Below are 17,691 nucleotides of genomic sequence, written 5' to 3'. Positions count from 1 at the left end.
AGCGATAACTGGGATGTGTTGATACCTCCTGGGCGAGTCATCGTGACTTACAGAGATTGCATTATCCCAAGGTGATTCAGATGGAGGCTCAATTTAGGCAAAGTCTGGTTCTGAGTTTAAAAAGAGAAACTTGGGTGAGGGATCCTTGACAGTCCCTTAGTCTGTAACTAGGCCAAACTCAGCAGCTTCTTCTCCAGACTAGAACTGCAGTGGACGGTGTGGGTGCCCTACCTGGACCCCCTCACACCTGGCCTGTCTAACCACAGCTCTGCCTTGGGCCTTAATGAGCGCCGGAAGCCTCCTTGGCTGGCTCTCAGCTGGGTGAGTGGGACTCACTGCTCCCCGCACAGAGTACCCTATCAAAGACAGGTGCTAATGGGGCCTCTGGAGAAACACCCCAGGTCCCTGCCCATGACTGGGATGACCTTGAGCCACCCATCAGGCTCCAGTGCCATTTCCCATGGTTGGTGCCTGCCTGGGGCCTTCTCACCCTTTATGGGTGCCTCCCTCCGCCACCTTCCATGCCCCTCCTCTCCCTTGTTTCCGGGGACTTACCTTCCATACCGACCATTAGAGTCATCCTCGCTGAGGGGCGGCTGCTGGGAGGTGGGGTTGGGGGTCCAGGTGCCTGATGCAGAACAGCAAAGCTCTTTCTTTGACATGGTATATTCAGTGAAGTCACCTGCTTCGCCAAGGGGCTCAGTTAGATAAGAAACACAGCTCTTCAGTTTAATCTTTAAAACTTCTTTAGTTGGTTTTGTTTGGGGGCCATACCAGGGGATGCTCAAGGGCTTACTCCTGGCTCTGTGCTCAGGGATCACTCCTGGCAGGCTCAGGGGACCATATGGGGTACCAGGGATCAAACCTGGGTCAGCCACCTGTAAGGCAAGTGCCCTACCTTCAATACTATCTCTCCAGTCCCTGGATTTATTTTGTTTAACATCTTGGGGCTCAAGAGATAGCTCAACAAGCTGAGCTTGTTGCAGGAGCTCCAGTTTTAATCCCCAGCACCACATGGTCCTCCACCCCTCCCCCCAGCTTTCTGCCCCCACCACCTCCTTCTTCTCCCATGCTACTGAGAGTATCTCTGAGTGCTGAGCCAGAAGTAGCCCCTGAGGACTGTAGGGATGTCCTAAAAGCTTCATAATCATTCCCCTTGGCCCCTTACGCCCCCCACCAACATCCTTAAAGTCACACAGATCACAAAAAAGCTCCAGTGGCATCTCTGCCATCTCCCCTGACCCCTGTCACCCTGTCACTACCTTCTTAGAGCCTCTCCTATCTTGGGGGTCTTTCCTAGGTTGATTTGTCCAAGTGTGGAGGGTGTGTCTTGTATCTTTGGCTGCTGGATCACGTGCAGCGTGCTGAGACGTCCCGACAACTGTGGGCACAGCAAGCTCTCATCTTCCCACTCACATTTTCTCCTGGCAGGGCCTTCCAGACACATACACATTCCAGTCATTGTTTTGTTTCATTTTCCCCAGTGTGTGTAAGCAAGACTTCACAGAGGTCTAAGAGATCCAGCCTCAATGTACAGATCTGCAGGAAAGCTGGCCGTGATCCAGCCTCATGCCTCCACACTCCGTCCTGCCCGCCTGTCTGCCTTCCAGGAAGTGCTGGGGTGCCTGCCTGGCATCTCACTAAGCCATCAGGAGTGTGGAGGGCCTCACTGGGCACAGGGCCTTTCCCTGGGACCGTGTATCTTTCCTCCAGGTCGGCAACCACATCGACGTGCTCACCGGCAACTGGGTGGCCCAGGACGCAGGCATCGGGGCTGGCGTGGACTCCTATTTTGAGTACCTGGTGAAGGGAGCTATCTTGCTTCAGGATAAGACGCTCATGGCCATGTTCCTAGGTAAAAAAGGGCAGGGTCAGGGGGTCTTTCCCATGATTTTTCTGATGGAAATTCTCACTGATAACAACTTTCCATTGTTCCCAGGCACCACGGGGTCAATTCTGAATATCTGAGTCTATACCCGGAGTCTCAATGGGCTGACACTGCCCATTTGACCCCACTCACGCTTCTTTATGCTCTCTTGCAAGGGAAGCTGAACCATGCTGCAATTCTCTGCATGCTGCATTTTCTAGATTTTTTTTTTCTTGCTCCACCATTGCACGTGTACTCGCCTTTTTGTCTTGAATACTAACTTTTTTCCTGTGTCCGAGTTCTATCCACCTTTCAAGGCCCATTCTGTGATTTTTGTGTGTTGTTGTCATGGGGCCATACCCAGTAGTGCCAGTGCCTGGGGGCTGCTCCCAACATGTTCCTGGCAGTGCTGAGGATCAGATCTGGGCCTCTGCACACACCCAGCCCTTTGAACAGCCTCCGTGTAAGCCTTCCTCTTCTGTCTTGCCATCAGCTCTGATGCTCACTGATTGCTCTGCCAATCGAATGCAGCCCCATGCCTTATTCAGCTGTTTCCCACAGTGCTTTGTGTATGTGGGTAGCAGATTAATGCTTGGGAATAAAAACATTTCCCCGAAGCCTTAGACATGAACAATAATACTGAGGAGTTCTTGGGTACTACTACTAATTATTATGATGATGGCCACTCCTTTATTTATTAGATATTAAGCACTGTGATATGTCAAGTGCCATGCTGAATATGGACCATTTTATTTAATCTCTGTTACACACTGTTTAGGCTATCTTATTTATTTGTATGTATACTTGCTACTTTATGCAAATTTATTATGGACCCTCTAGTGTTGGGAATTCTTTCGTGAACTAAACAAAATCCTGGCCCTCATGGATTTGCAATCTGAACAGTGGGGAGGTGAGATATAATTTCATTTTGGTTTCCTGAGAGCCAAACTCTTATTTCTCTCCCTCACTGCCTGGCACCTAGTAGGTGCTCAGTGCCTGTCACTGAGTGAGTGAGTGAGTGAGTGAGTGAGTGAGTGAGTGAGTGAGTGAGTAGATGAGGTAACAATATGATGGGGCATATACCTTTACTCTCCTCTTTGACTGTTATTGAGGCAAGTATTGTAGCATTGTAGCACTGTTGTCCCATTGCTCATCGATTTGCTCGAGCGGGCACCAATAACGTCTCCATTGTGAGACTTGTTACTGTTTTTGGCATATCAAATACGCCACGGGTAGCTTGCCAGGCTCTGCCATGTGGGCAGGATACTCTCGGTAGGTTGCCGGGCTCTCCGAGAAGGGCAGAGGAATTGAACCTGGGTCGGCTGCATGCAAGGCAAACGCCGAGTATTAAGATGCAAAAACTTGGGGCAGGAGAGACAGTTCGAGGGCTAGAGGGCTGATGTGCCTTTTCTGTGGGAGGCCTAGGTTTGATCTGTAGCACTGTAGGTTCCACCAAGAAACACTAGGTGTGACTCATTGAGCACAGAGCTGAGAGTAACTTCTGAGCACTGCTAGGGGATGTAAACCCATGCCCTTTTCTTTTTCTTTCTCTTTTTTCTTTTTAAGTTTATTTCAAAATTTGTGGGGTGTGGTGCACCTGGTCGGGGGCACACCTGGCTATACTCAGGGCTTACTCCTGGCTCTGTACTCAGGGGTCACTCCTGGTGGAACTTGGGGTCAAATGGGGTGCTGGGGAATCAAACCGGGGCCCAGTGCATGCAAAACAAGCACCTTACATATTGTACTATCTCTCCAACCTCACAGAGGGAATGTAAACATTCTTTTTGTTTGTTTATTTATTTATTTTCCACATCCACTTGTGCTCAGGAATCACTCCTGATATGCCTGGGGAACCATATGGGGTTCTAATGCCTTAACCCTCAAACTATCTTTCCCAATTTAAGCATTCTTTATAGTTCCACCTGCAGAAGGTTATGACACACACCCTGGCTAGCGTTTCTCCCTCACTCCCCATTCCACTGCTGCTCGGTGTGCTGTAGCTTTAAGGTGTGGAGAAGGTGAAAGATTCTGCCCAGGCCCTTTTCTTGCAAAAAGGAAAAAGGAAGGTGGTAGGAAGGAAGGAATAGAACAAAAGGAAGGAACGAAAGAAAACAAAGGAAGGAAATAAAGGAGGTATGGATGGAGGGAAAGAGAGATAGGGAGGGGAACTTGCCGAATGCCACAGCCAGCCAGTGGTAAAAAAAATGAAGCTGGAATTTGATCTGGAATTTGACACCAGAACCTACGCTCCTTCTCCTGGGTTTTGTGGCCTCCTAGTCTGTGGCGAAGCTAGGCCTTCACAGGATCTATTGCAAAAGTGTTTGTTGGGGCTGGATGGAGAGTACAATGGGTAGGACGCTTGCCTTGCCTGCAGCTGGCCTGGGTTCAATCCCTCACACCCCATATGGTCCCTCGAGCCCTGCGGGAGTTTAAGGCAGAAATAAGCCTGGAATGCTACTGGGTGGCCTCCCTCTTCCCCAACACAACAACAAAATAACTCTTTGTTTATGCTTCTGTTGTCCAGTCCTCCGTGTTGTCTCCCTGATCACTGACAGTTTCATTTTCCCATCTCTGCTGCAGAGTATAACAAAGCCATTCGGAACTACACCCGTTTTGATGACTGGTATCTATGGGTGCAGATGTACAAGGGGACGGTGTCCATGCCTGTCTTCCAGTCCTTGGAGGCTTACTGGCCTGGTCTTCAGGTAGGCACCATCACAGAGCGAACAGCGTTCCATGGCACCAGAAGCAAGCTCCTTCTGATGTCCTCATCTAATATGTTCTATGAGTTCTCATTTCTGTTTTCTATTTTGAAGTGCTGGGTTGGAGGTGGAGGACAGATTTAGAGTGAGTTAGTAGATTTAAGATTTTGTCAGATTGCAGCTCAGATAGAGAAGGAAACACCAAGTAAAATGTGATTGGAGATCTCGCGCGGGAAGGGAGATGTATGCTGAAAGTAGACTAGAGACTGAACATAATGGCCACTCAATACCCCTATTGCAAACCACAACACCCAAAAGAGAGAACAAAATGGAATACCCTGCCACAGAGGCAGGGTGGGATGGGGGGGAATGGGATTGGGAGGTTGGAGGGATACTGGGTTCATTGGTGGTGGAGAATGGACACTGGTGGAGGAATGGGTTCTTGAACATTATATGAGGGAAACACAAGCACAAAAATGTGTAAATCTGTAACTGTACCCTCACGGTGATTCACTAATTAAAAAATAAATTAATAAAAAGAAGATTTTGTCAGGTTGAGGGTCTGGAGCAATAGCATGACGGGTAGGGCATTGGCCTTGCATGCGGCCGACCCAGGTTTGATTCCCAGCATCCTGTATGGTCCCCTGATCACCACCAGGAGTGATTCCTAAGTGTAAAACTAGGAGTAACCCCTGAGCATTGCTAGGTGTGACCCAAAAAACAAAAAAAGATTTTTTCAGATTGAATTTTTCAAGGGAAGCCTTTGAGGTGTCAGGAATCAAGCTTCCTGTTTGTTTGGTGCATGTTGGATCACTTAATAAAAAGTAGACAGTACCATGTCAGCCCGAGAGATGGTACAGAGGTTAACGACTTGTGCCTTCTACACGGCCAACCCCAGTTTGCTCCCCAATACTACATATATTCCCCCAAGCACTGGTAGAAATGAGAATGGTCCCTGACACTGAGCCAGGTGAAAGCCCTGAGCCTCCTCCCAGTGTGGACCCCAAAACAAAAACAAGTAGTCAGCTTGTTTCCAGGTTGTGCTGTGATAGCTGTCAGCAACAACCGTTTCTCTCTCCTGAACATATCTCTCTAGTTTCCCCTTTATGACAGCAGGAGAAAGGGGTAAAAGCCTCTTGGGTGCTCTGCCTGCCGTCACTGTTTCCATTAAATTTTGTTGTTGTTGTTTTGATTTATTTTGGGGTAATACCCAGCATTGTTTAGGGGTTACTCCTGGCAGTGCTCAGGGAGCCAAATGGGATGCCAGGGATTAAACCTGGGTTGGCCGTGTGCAAGGTCCTATCCACTGGATTACCTCTCAGATCCTGGAGGGATTTTTTAATTCATCTAATAATCCACCTCCTCTGTGTGCCAAAGTGCACTTACAAATTAGTATTTAAAACAAACAAACCATAGATGGCAGTTGCTTTGCATGCAGCCAGGTTCAGTGCATGCCAGGTGTGGCCCCCAAACAAACAAAAATCATCTGTTCATTCACTTGCTTACCAAGTATTTAAATGTCTCTGTGCTCCTGATCTCTGCCCTAGTTAACCTTATAGAGGAAGAGAAACAAATTAATAATTAGACAGATGTACAGTAATGAAGGCAAGAAGAGCCTGAGAGAGAATATTGGATGGAGCCCTGATTGGCGAGAACTGGGGTGGGGTGAAGGATGGTGTTCTAAGAAGCAGCAGCATGTGTGAAGGTCCTGGAGCAAGGAGGAGTTGGGTGCATGGCCAGAGACTGACAGGAGTGAGAAGGAATAAGGAGGCAGCTTTATGGGAAAGTGAAGGAACCAAGAATTTTCCCAGGGAAGTGTTGAGTTTATGTCAACCATGGGACATGCAGTGAAAATGTCCAGAAAGCCAGCTGTTCCCTTGCGGGTCTCCTTCAGTAGTATTAGCTAGCAGAAGGACAACTGCATGGATTCTCTGACCAGAAACCCTAGCTGGAAATTTCTCTCACCAATATACTTTTTGTACATTGAGGTCACATGTGTAGAGTTATTTTTTGCAATTTTGATTTTTATAGTAAATAGCAAAAGATTGGAATGAACTCAGCAGGCTAAGGGATGAAATACTATACAGCTAATCACTGCAAGGAGTGATTCCTGAGTGCATAAGGGATCGAGCATGCTTTTTATGTACACATGAAAAAACAAGCTATATTGTATAGTTTTTTTTTAAATATATTTAGAACCATGTACCTAATAAGCTAAATTTAATAAGGAAGGAAAAGACGTATTTATATTTGCTTATGTTTCAAAACTAATACCAAAAGAAGGCAAAAACATACAGAATTATTTATTTGCTGGGGTGTAGGTAGAAGTGAGATTTTAGTATAATAAAACTTTTTAGATTATAATTTCATATTAGATGGCTGATTGGGGCTGGAGTGATAGCACAGCGGGTAGGGCGTTTGCCTTGCACGCGGCCGACCCAGGTTCAGTTCCCAGCATCCCATATGGTCCCCCAAGCACTGCCAGGAGTAATTCCTGAGGGCAGAGCCAGGAGTAACCCCTGAGTATTGCCGGGTATGACCCAAAAAAGCAAAAAAAAAAAAAAATAGATGGCTGACTTACCTACTTAAAAACTGCTAGTAGAGGGGCAGACGTGATAGTACAGTGAGTAGGGTACTTACCTTACACACAGCCAACCTGGGTTTGATCCCCAGCATCCCACATGGTCCCCTGAGCACTGCAAGGAGTGATTCCTGAGTGCAGAACCAGGAGTAACATGTGAGTACTGACAAGTGTGGCCCAAAACCAACAAACAAAACTGCTAGTTTACCTCCAGTGGTGCTCAGGATTCATTCCTGGTTCAGCACTTAGGATCGCTCCTGGCAGAGGCTTAGGGAACCATATGGGATACCGGGGATGGAACCCTGGTCAGCCTCTTGCAAGGCTGACAGCAGGTCTGCTGTACCGTGTAACTCTGGCCCCCCTGAACACGTACCTCAGGGCAAGGACTTCGTATATGATCTTTGCCCCTTTCCAACAACATGGAGATATGTTGTATTTTGTCTTCTAGAGATGTAGCTCTGATAAGTTAAGCATCTGACTCCAGGCCGCGCAGAGAAGTACATGACTGGCGTGGGGTTGTGTGGCGGGCATTTTTAGCTCCAGTGGATTTCTCAGGCCTTTGGTGGCTCACTTCCTAATGATTGCTTCTCTCCCACAGAGCCTTATTGGTGACATCGATAATGCCATGAGGACCTTTCTTAACTACTACACTGTGTGGAAGCAATTTGGGGGTCTCCCAGAATTCTACAACATTCCTCAGGGATATACCGTGGAGAAGCGAGAGGGCTATCCGCTTCGGCCAGGTAAGGCAGTCAGGTCCACAACCGCCAGCCCTCTGCTACCCTTGTCCAGCTCCCACCCTCGTGCCTCGTCGAGACTCCCTGCTTTGCCCAGTCTTGCACGTCCATTCCCGCCCTGCTTGGCCCCCTCGTCTCATTCTTCCAGTGGTGTTGGGTCTGTTTCCTGCTGGGAATTGTTTATCCGCATAATTTCCTGTAGGACACTGGGGCCCAGGGCTAGAAATGGTCTGCCCGAGGCTGCTGAGTACAGGAGCGCGGGCGGGAATGCTGGTCTCCTCACTTGAGCTCCTGCTCAGACCAGCTTACACAAGTAAGAAGGAAACAAAACAGGGCTGGAATGATAGCACAGCTGGTAGGGCGTTTGCCTTGCACGCGGCCGACCCGGGTTCGAATCCCAGCATCCCATATGGTCCACTGAGCACCGCCAGGAGTAATTCCTGAGTGCATGAGCAGAAGTAACCCCTGTGCATCGCCAGGTATAACCCCCCCCCAAAAAAAAAAAGAAAAAGCAAAAAAAAAGGAAACAAAACCTACTCGGCACCTGTTGACCTGGAAATTCTGCGAGTGGGATTCCAAAAGTGACAGGTTTTCAAGTCATTGGGTCAGAGAAGGGACTCTTCTATGGTATGGCACCTGAGACCTCGGCAGTGGGACTTCCGGAATGAATCACTGAGTCTTGTCCAGCTCCCCGTGTGCGGTGCGAAAAACCAAGATGCGGAGAATGAAGGGATGACATTTGGGATCATGGTCTGAAGTTCTTTTCTGGTTGCTGAGCTTCTGAGTCACTGCAGGAAAATTCAAGAAGGAAAGGAGAGGAAGGGGAAGGGAGAGAGGAAGGAAGCTTCATCAGCACAACTCATCACCCCCCCACCCCAAAAAGGTTATGTCCTATTGCCTTAGGCATTTCCCACCTTCCACCTGAACACCTTCAGACAAGCCTTCAGTGACTTGAGCCGAGCCTCCCTCCCTACCCCATTTTCCGTCTCCAGTATCCCAAGGAGTTGTGGGTGGGGGGAACAGCAGAGGAACTAAAATAGCATCCAAGAAGATGGGTCATAAAGCTGGATCTTGTAGCTTGTATATGGGGGCCCAAAGTTCGATTCCTGATATCATATTGACTCCCCCAAATCCCCAAACATCACTGGAGTGGCACCAGACTGAGTACTGCCAGGAGTAGGCCCGGGACCCTTAGAACACTGCTTGGGAGACTCCCCAAAACATTTTTTTTCTTTTTGGGTCACATTCAGCGATGCTCAGGGGTTACTCCTGGCTCTGCACTCAGGAATTACTCCTGGAAGTGCTCAGGGAACCATATGGGATGCAGGGATTGAACCTGAGTTGGCCAAGGGCAAGGCAAATGCCCTCCCCACTGTGCTCTTGTTCCAGCCCCTCAAAAGGTTTTTAAAAAGCTGGGATTGGAGATAGTATAGCAGGTGTGTGTGTGTGTGTGTGTGTGTGTGTGTGTGTGTGTGGCGGGGTGGGGGGGAGATGGGAAAGGGAGGGTGGTGGGTTGACCCAGGACACTTCATATGATTCCCCGAAGGGGTGATCCCTGAGCCAGGAGTATATCCTGAGCACCACTAGGGTGGCCGATAAACAAACTGAAGAACAAAGAACAAATGTTAGTTTCTGTTGACTCTGTGCTTGGAGTTTCTCATGTGTTTATTCTCATGGCCCCCCCTTTTTTTTTCTTTTAAAAAGAAAGCACGCAGGTGGCATTATATCCAGTGTCACCAAGAGGGTGAAAGGGAGGTCAGAGTTTGGGAGGAAATGTAAGACTTAGGCTTGTGTGGTGTCAGGGTTCAGGGGAACCTGCGTGGGCTTCCCACCAAGATCCTTGTGGGATGGCTAAGCCCACTCCATGTGGCTGGGTGGGGTGTGTGTGGGGCGGGGGTTGTCTTGCTTTGGCTGGTTCACTGCCAGCGCCAGGAGCACTCACTGGTCACAGGGCCCTCGTGTTCCACGTGCGTGATGGATGGGCAGGAAAGCCTCAGTGGAAACAAGACACTACTTCCAGGAATCCGGGAAAGCCTTAGTCACGCTTCCCACCCCAACACAATAGCCGCAAAGATAAGCATCCTGCTCAGAACCGCTGCCAGTGCCTTACTCGCTGGCACTTGGCGGTTTTTGTTGTTAGTAGTCTGGTTTGGGGACATACCTGGTGGTGCTCAGGATTTACCCCTGGCTCCATGCTCAGGGCTCACTCCTGGCAGGTTTGAAGGGCCATATGGGGTACTGGTAATCAAACGTTGGTCAACCGCGTGCAAAGCATGTGAATGCCTTCCCCGCTGTACAGTCTCTCCAGCGCACTCTGCTCCTTGGAGCTGATCGGCAGTGTTGGGAGGGCAGAGTTTTGCCGACAGGCCTCTGAGGGTCTTCACCTCCCCTAAGTCCAAATCTGAACTGAGGACCATCACAGTCTCTGAGAGCATTGACCAGATTTGCCGGAAATGGAGGCAGTTACTGGCATACTTAGGCCCAGGTGTGTGAGTGAGGGAAGATGAGATACAGGCCTCAGCGCACTGCTCTGACCAGCTGTAGGGAGCAGAGCCGGAGGTACCCCCGGAGCACTGACCTTTCGCTCCTTGAGCACGTGTGGTGTGTCCACCGCCCAGTCAATGTGACCCTACCTGAGCCGGTATGACCAGCTGGGCTAGCACTGTCGAGAGACCTGGAGTTAAGTAGCAGGGAACTGGGGAAAGAGGCAGATATATATATATTTTTTTTTTGGCTTTTTTTTTTTTTTTTTGCTTTTTGGGTCACGCCCAGCGATGCTCAAGGGTTACTCCTGGCTCATGCACTCAGGAATTACTCCTGGCGGTGCTCAGGGGACCATATGGGATGCCGGGAATAGAACCCGGGTCAGCCACGTGCAATGCAAATGCCCTACCTGCTGTGCTATTGCTCCAGCCCCAGTTGGCTATGTGCAAGGCAAATGCCCTACCTGCTATACTATCGCTCCAGCCCCCTTGCCTGGGTTTTCTTTCTGCTGGAACAAATATTCTTTAAGGACCTGGAGATACTTGCCTTGCACGTATCAGATTCAGGCTCTATCTCTATGTGGTCCCACGCCCTCCTGGAGTGATCCCTGAATGTAGACCCAGAAGTAAGTCCTGAGCACTACTAGGTGTGGCCCAAACCCACCTGTTGTTGGCTAATGTTCATCTTACCGTGAGTTGCTCCTCTGCCTGTTGTATTCTAGATGTATCGAGTAGAGTGAGACCTTCTGCTCGTTCAGAGAACTGATGGTGTATTTTTGTTAGGGTGCAGTAGGGCTCTCGAATTCCTTTTCTGGAGGGGGAGAGGGGAGCACAGGTGAGGCTCAGGGCCACACCTGACTCTGTGCTCATGGATCACACCTGGGGGTGCCCAGGAGTCTATACGTGTTGAGGGGATTTGAACCGTAGTCACAGCTGCCGTCACAGGCAAGGCCAGCGCTTACCCTCTGTCCTCTCTCTCCAGCTCAGCTCTCGAATATCTTAATCTTTGTCTTTTTACTTCATTCATGTCAGAAGCGGCCTTATCATGATAGCCTCACAATCTGACATTGCAGCTAGGTTAGGTTAGGAATAATTGGGGTGGGGGGGTGGGGGGTTAATTAAGGTAATATTTCTTTCTCTTTATTTTGCCCCTCGATCTGCAAGGCGAAGTGCCCTCTTGACCCCTGTACTCTCTCTCTCCAGTCCTTTACCCCTAGTCTGGCCTTAGAAGGCTGGCAGTGGTGTCAGGGTCCTTAATCTTCACCCCATGCCAGGCTGCTAGGAAAAGTGTTAACATCAGGAGCCCCGTGCTGGGGTAAAAGCAGAAATTCTGCGTCTGTGGAGGGAGGAAGGGACAAGTATCGGGGGATAGATGTCAGCCTCTGCCCTCTTCCCTGTCTCCGAGCCTGGCTGCGGCCTGCCTGCGGACAGACCCATCCTGCTGTTCTCCACTCATCTTCAGGCTTTGTGGATATTAGCTCTAAAACTCAACACGAGTGGGGTGTCCCATGTTCACTCCCAGATGGGAGTGGGGGGAGGAATCTGCCCCCCTAGTCGGCCCTCAGTGACCCCACTCTGCCCCCTAGGTGACGAGGGTTTCTTTGGCATTTTGCAGAACTCATTGAGAGCGCAATGTACCTCTACCGGGCCACGGGGGACCCCACCCTCTTAGAACTCGGGAGAGACGCCGTGGAATCCATTGAAAAAATCAGCAAGGTGGAGTGCGGATTTGCGACAGTAAGTATCCCCATGGGCCCAGGCACTGGGGCTGACTCCCCAGACACGGAGCAGCTGCTGAGGGGTGGGTTTCAGGAGCGCTGGGGACACCGTCTTAGAGCCGTCCAGCAGGGCCAATTTCAGAGATGGGAGAGTGGAAAAACAGAAGCTTCAGTCGTCTGGGTGGCAGATAAGTCCGCTGCAGGGAGACATAGTAAAGTGGGGAGGGAGGGAGGGAGGGAGGGAGGGAGTTGTCAGGAAAATTGTGCTTCCATCTCTCTGCTCTACCCACCTTGGCCAGCCAGGGAAACACCTGGTGTGGGTCCACTGGCCAGTCCACTACAGGCTCCTACAACGACTCGGACGCTTGCATCCCACCAACCCCACGTGGCAGCCGTCAAGCTGTGTCTGAAGCCCACTCCTGCTGCTGCTTCCCATCACCTAAGTGCTCAGGGCCCTGGACTCAGGCTGGAGCGAGGAGTTGCGCTCTGCAGGAAAGGGCTAGCCAGTCCAAACCTTGGCACTGGCGTCCTGGGTTCGTTCGCCCTCCCTCAGAGAAAAGAATTTCGGAGGGGGCGAATAGTGAAATAAAATAGTTTTATTGTTAAAACTGTAGAGAAATATAAGGGGAAAGAAAGAGGGGTACAGGTTCACTCTCCAGATTGCAAAAAGCAGAGAATAACTTTTTTTGTTTGTTTTGTTTTGTTTTGTTTTTACAGTGCAGTGCTATTTTTAATTGAATTCCAGAGAGATACAATTACAAAGTAGTTCATGATGGGTTTTAGTCATGCAATGTACCAACACCCATCCCTTCACCATTGTATATTTCTTACCACCAATATCCCCAGCTTCCCTCCCGTACCCCACCTAAACAGCAGGCAGTTTTCTCCTCCTCGTCCTCGTCCTCCTCCTCGTCTTTTTTTTTTTTTTAGAATGTAAGGGTATGATTTTTTTTTTTTTAGTGAGTCACAGTGAGGGTATAGTTACAGATTCACACCTTTTTGTGCTTGTTTTTCCCTCATGCAATATTCGAGAGTCCATCCCTCCACCAGTGTCCATTCTCCACCACCAATGAACCCAGTATCCCTCCCACCCCCCAATCTCATCCCCCCTGCCCCACCCCGCCTCTGTGGCGGGGCATTCCAATTTGTTCTCTCTCTCTCCTTTTGGGTGTTGTGGTTTGCAGTAGGGACACTGAGTGGCCATCGTGTTCAGTCTCTAGTCTACTTTCAACATGCATCTCCCTCCCTGCACAGGATCTCCAATCACATTTTACTTGGTGTTCCCTAGAGAATAACTTTTGGCTAGAATGTCAGGGTCCTCGCCAGTCGCCCTCAGCACACTGGAGTATGATCCCCCGAAGTCACCGGACTTACTCCCTATAGGAGAGGGAATGGGTAGGAGAGAAGCCTCTACCCTGTCCCTCTGCGCACCGCAAGAGCCACGAGGAGGGGGGAAAGCTGGTGGTCAATCATCGATCAGCTTATTAGCGCTCACACAGGGGTTTTTATACATACATTTCAGGGGGCAATCCACGTGTATCACACTTACCTCATCAGGCTCAGTCCAGATGTTAATGATTTGCATCTCCCGCTCTCAGGGCAGGGTGTATCAGCTCAGGCAAATGATAACTGTTACATCCCTCATCCTCAACCAGAGTGCCTGTGTGTGGAGTGCTGGAGCAAGCCCCTGGGCCCCTGTAAACAGGGCCAGCTCTTGCTTTCAGGGGCAGGGGATTTGGTCAAAGTCTCAGACTGGCTGCTGAGGCCTCAACAATAGGAGACATATTAGATATGAAACTGATAAGAACAGATACTACACTTGATCGTTGCCAAAAGGCCAAGAATCGATAGAGGGAATAATTTTTGGGAGAAGACTAGATACAGTTTTTCCAAATCCACTGCATACATGAAAGTTCTCTGGGTAGATGAATGTAGATGAAAGTTATTCTGAGTGTTGTCATAGGGAAAGCCTCGGACCCTTGATGGTCCTTTCATATTGTCACAACCTTTAGAGTCTCTTAGAGCTTTCCAGAGGGGTCCTCTGTCCACTGGGAGGTGCCTCATATCCAAAGTGCTCGGGATTCGTGTCTTAACAGGAAGTGGTCTCCATGCCTTTGGGCTACTTCAGGGCTCTTTTATTTCCCCCAAGCTCATTGCCAGGACCCCTCCTGCTCTCTGCCAGCAACACTTCCATAGCTAGCATTCTTTGCTGGGATCTTATGTCTGTGCCCTTGACATTCTCCCTGCATCAGAGACCCTTCAGTGGCCTGGATAGGCAACTTGGCCATGGTGAATTTTGGGAAAAGGCTGATAAAATGGAGCCTAGACGGGAAATACAGTCCCGGAGCCTTAAACTCAAGCCTTAAGGAAATAATCGTACAAGTCTCACAGGTATTGACTGAACATCTGCTGTGGGCCGGGCACCGAGCTAGGTCAGAGGGTTCTAGAAACGAAGAGACACTGACACTGAAGCCCCTGCGCTGATCAGAATGACCATGAGTGTGTTGTGGGTGACGGATAGAAAGTTCTGAGCGGCAGCAGTGGCGAGCCAGAGGGGAAGCCGAGGCAGGGCCCCAGCACATAGTAAGCCCCAGGGAAAGAACCTGGAATCTGTCCTAGTTGGTAGAAGTTCAGCAGTGATCTGACCTGATCTTTATTTGGAAAGAGCACTGGGTATTCTGGGGGGGGGCGGGGGGGATAGACCGACGGGGCCATCCTCAGGGGCCCTGAGCAGGCGAGATGGAAATAAACAAGAACTGCGGTCATGTAAAAACCAGATGTGTGAGAGATGAGTCTGGACGAAAATCCACCCCGAAAAGTCTGAAGGTTTTGTAGGGTTTGGGATTGGAAACAACATCCTTCTCCTTCAAAAATTTGTCCTCTGATGAGATTCTCTAAGCTCGACATCGATGTGTACTTTTAAAGACCGTACATGTAAGGGGGTATTCAAACGCTGATACTTTTTTAGTTTTCAAATATGTTGCATTTGTGAAATGCCAAAGTGGATAAGCCCACTGGGGCTTTGTTGGAAATGTCCGACGTTCTTTCCTTGAAAATGAAGCCCTTTGGAGGTCTTCCAAAGCCAATGATGGGAATAGGCGTGGGGCTCCCTGACCTTCGTCAAACGGGGTGAGAGAGTAGTGTTTGTTGCGTAGACCGTGTTTTAGTCACACTTTGGGGGACTGAAATAGAGAGCCACACTAAGAATGTCTTTTAACAAAACATATTGCTAACTCTGAGAAGCCGAGATGTTTGTGTCAAGTAAACTCACTCTTCTGTGATTGGAAACGCAGAATGAATTTCATTTTTCCCCCAAGACTCCAGTTGTTCTCTACAACTAGATTTTGGTAACCACATTCTTGCCTTTCAAGGGACTTGGGTTCAGCAAACCTTTCACCTTGTCATGAAGGATTAGCTGTGATCACAGTCGCAGAGGGGAAAGGAGAGTGTCAGGTACCATAAAGGGAGGTCGGGGACACCTTTTCTGTGAAGCAACACTTGAGCAGAGATGTGAAGGAGGTGAGGACACCAGCTCTGAGGTCTGAAGGAAGAGCGCCCAGTTCAGAAGGAACAGCCGTGCAGGGCCGGGGCTGGGCTGGGGTGGCTTGTTCCTGCCATAAAGAGAGCGAGAGAGGCCAGATCCTGAAGACCTGTTAGTAAGGGCTCTGGGGTTCTGGTTGTATGAATGGGGGTGTCAACAGTGACGTGTGACTGTCAGCTAAAATTTCTGAATGCACGTCAGTTTCCTGACTTACAATGACTGCACTTACAATTTCCCAGCTGAAGGTGTGGCTCAAGTGGAAGGGCCTGAATTCAATCCCCCATTGCTCTGAGTGGCCCTGCTCACCCCTTGTGGCCCCAGTAAAACGAAAACTTCATGATGGGTTCTCCCTCCTCCCCCCCAGCTCTATAGCTGTGAAAGTGAGACACATTCATTAGGAACCATACTAGGAATGTCCATCTTTTCCCGGGTTTGAAACAGATCGGTTGATCTTGTGGTGCTGAGCAGCAGCTGTGAGGATCGACAGCAGTGACCCACAGTCTCCTGTGCTGCCACTGTTTTGGGGGGGGGGGAATGTTGTATTTTGCGGCTGTGCATGTCACCATGCCTCCCAGTAACCCACCTGTGTCTGAGATACCCAGTCCCCTATGGTAAAATAGGCCTGCAGCTAACTGTTGACTAATACCAGGGGGCTGGGCTGGGTTCAGGTAGGCTTGGTTAAACAGTGATGCTCATTAGGTGTATCTAAATGTCTCTTTCAATTGACTGTTTTCAAGTCATGGTGGGCTTATCGGGCTGTACCCTCTTAGTAAGCGAAGGAAGAACTGTAAACTTTAAGCAATGATTTTTCAGGCCTCCGTGGGACTGGGACCATCCCACAGGCATCAGAAAGTTGAAAATGATGTGTCTGCCACAGTGGTTAATGACTGCCTGTAAGGACCAGTGCTTGGACAGGTGCTGGTCTTCAGGTACAAAAAGGCGGAAACGTTTTTGCGTGAGGACAGAGACAGGAAGCCCAACTGAAAGCCGGTTTGATGCAGGTGCTGCTTAGGAAAGGGGGAAAGTGACCGGTCCAGAGACCCTCCAGGGCTTGTCGGCCAGCTGGGCGACTCTGGCTGCCCAGGGATGCGGCTCTGACTTGCCTCCCTCTCCCTCCCTTGTGGCAGATCAAAGACCTGCGAGACCACAAGCTCGACAACCGCATGGAGTCCTTCTTCCTGGCCGAGACTGTGAAATACCTCTACCTGCTCTTCGACCCCACCAACTTCATCCACAACAATGGCTCGGCCTTCGATGCGGTGATCACCCCCTACGGGGAGTGCATCCTGGGTGCTGGGGGTTACATTTTCAACACAGAGGCGCACCCCATCGACCCCGCTGCCCTGCACTGTTGCCGGAGACTGAAGGAAGAGCAGTGGGAAGTGGAAGACTTGATGAGGGAATTCTACTCGCTCAAGAGGAACCGGTCCAGATTTCAGAAAAAAACGATGAGCTCAGGGCCATGGGCACCCCCAGCAGGACCAGAGACGTTTCCTTCGCCTGAGAACCAGGAGCAGGCCCAGGAGAAGAAGCCTTCCAAGCACAAAGCCCCCCTCCTCAGCTGCCCAAGCCAGCCCTTCACCTCCAAGTTGGCTCTGCTCGGACAGGTGTTCCTGGATTCCTCGTGACCACTGAATGATTTCTGTTTGTTTGTTCGTTTTTGAAACTAAACTATTAACAATAAATCTGCTTTTGATTATCACGTTTTTCTATGTTACATATTGGGAAGTTTGGGGATAGTTCACCCAAAAGATGAAGCACTAAAAGAACAGTAAGGGGCTGGAAAGGTAAGACAGAGATAGTTGCCTTACGCACAGCCAAGCCAGGTTTGATTCCCAGCATTCCACGTGGTTCCCCAAGCTTACCAGGAGAGTACGCCTTGAACACCACTGGGTATGGTCCATAAGACAAAATATTATAAAATAAAAATAAAAGCCATGGTGAGTCTCATGTCTTTTTCCCCATACAGGTAAGCCAGCAAAATTCAAAATTAGCTGAGTCCACAGATCTCCGGGACTGATTGTTGAATCTTCCTTCATTTCCAGATCACTCTATACTGGCA

The 17,691-nt window shown here is 49.6% G+C and overlaps 1 protein-coding gene and 1 pseudogene across 2 annotated transcripts in view; one reads left to right on the top strand and one right to left on the bottom strand.

The window, feature by feature from the left end:
* Positions 1-17,331, top strand: part of EDEM2 (ER degradation enhancing alpha-mannosidase like protein 2) — a 30,044-nt gene extending 12,713 nt beyond the window's left edge. For both annotated transcript variants that reach the window (XM_004612543.3, XM_055139000.1), the window contains 5 exons: positions 1,714-1,855; positions 4,448-4,572; positions 7,749-7,893; positions 11,986-12,107; positions 16,757-17,331. In XM_004612543.3, the coding sequence (XP_004612600.1) occupies positions 1,714-1,855; positions 4,448-4,572; positions 7,749-7,893; positions 11,986-12,107; positions 16,757-17,257 (1,035 nt within the window). In that variant the 3' untranslated portion in view covers positions 17,258-17,331. The remainder of the gene's footprint in view (positions 1-1,713; positions 1,856-4,447; positions 4,573-7,748; positions 7,894-11,985; positions 12,108-16,756) is intronic.
* LOC129405478 (U2 spliceosomal RNA) lies at positions 13,733-13,937 on the bottom strand (annotated as a pseudogene).
* Positions 17,332-17,691: the final 360 nt, after the last annotated feature.

Source organism: Sorex araneus, chromosome 5 (assembly GCF_027595985.1).
Source record: "Sorex araneus isolate mSorAra2 chromosome 5, mSorAra2.pri, whole genome shotgun sequence".
Lineage (NCBI taxonomy): Eukaryota > Metazoa > Chordata > Mammalia > Eulipotyphla > Soricidae > Sorex > Sorex araneus.
Note: the sequence above shows the minus strand (reverse complement) of the source record. Positions and strands in the feature narration are given on the sequence as shown.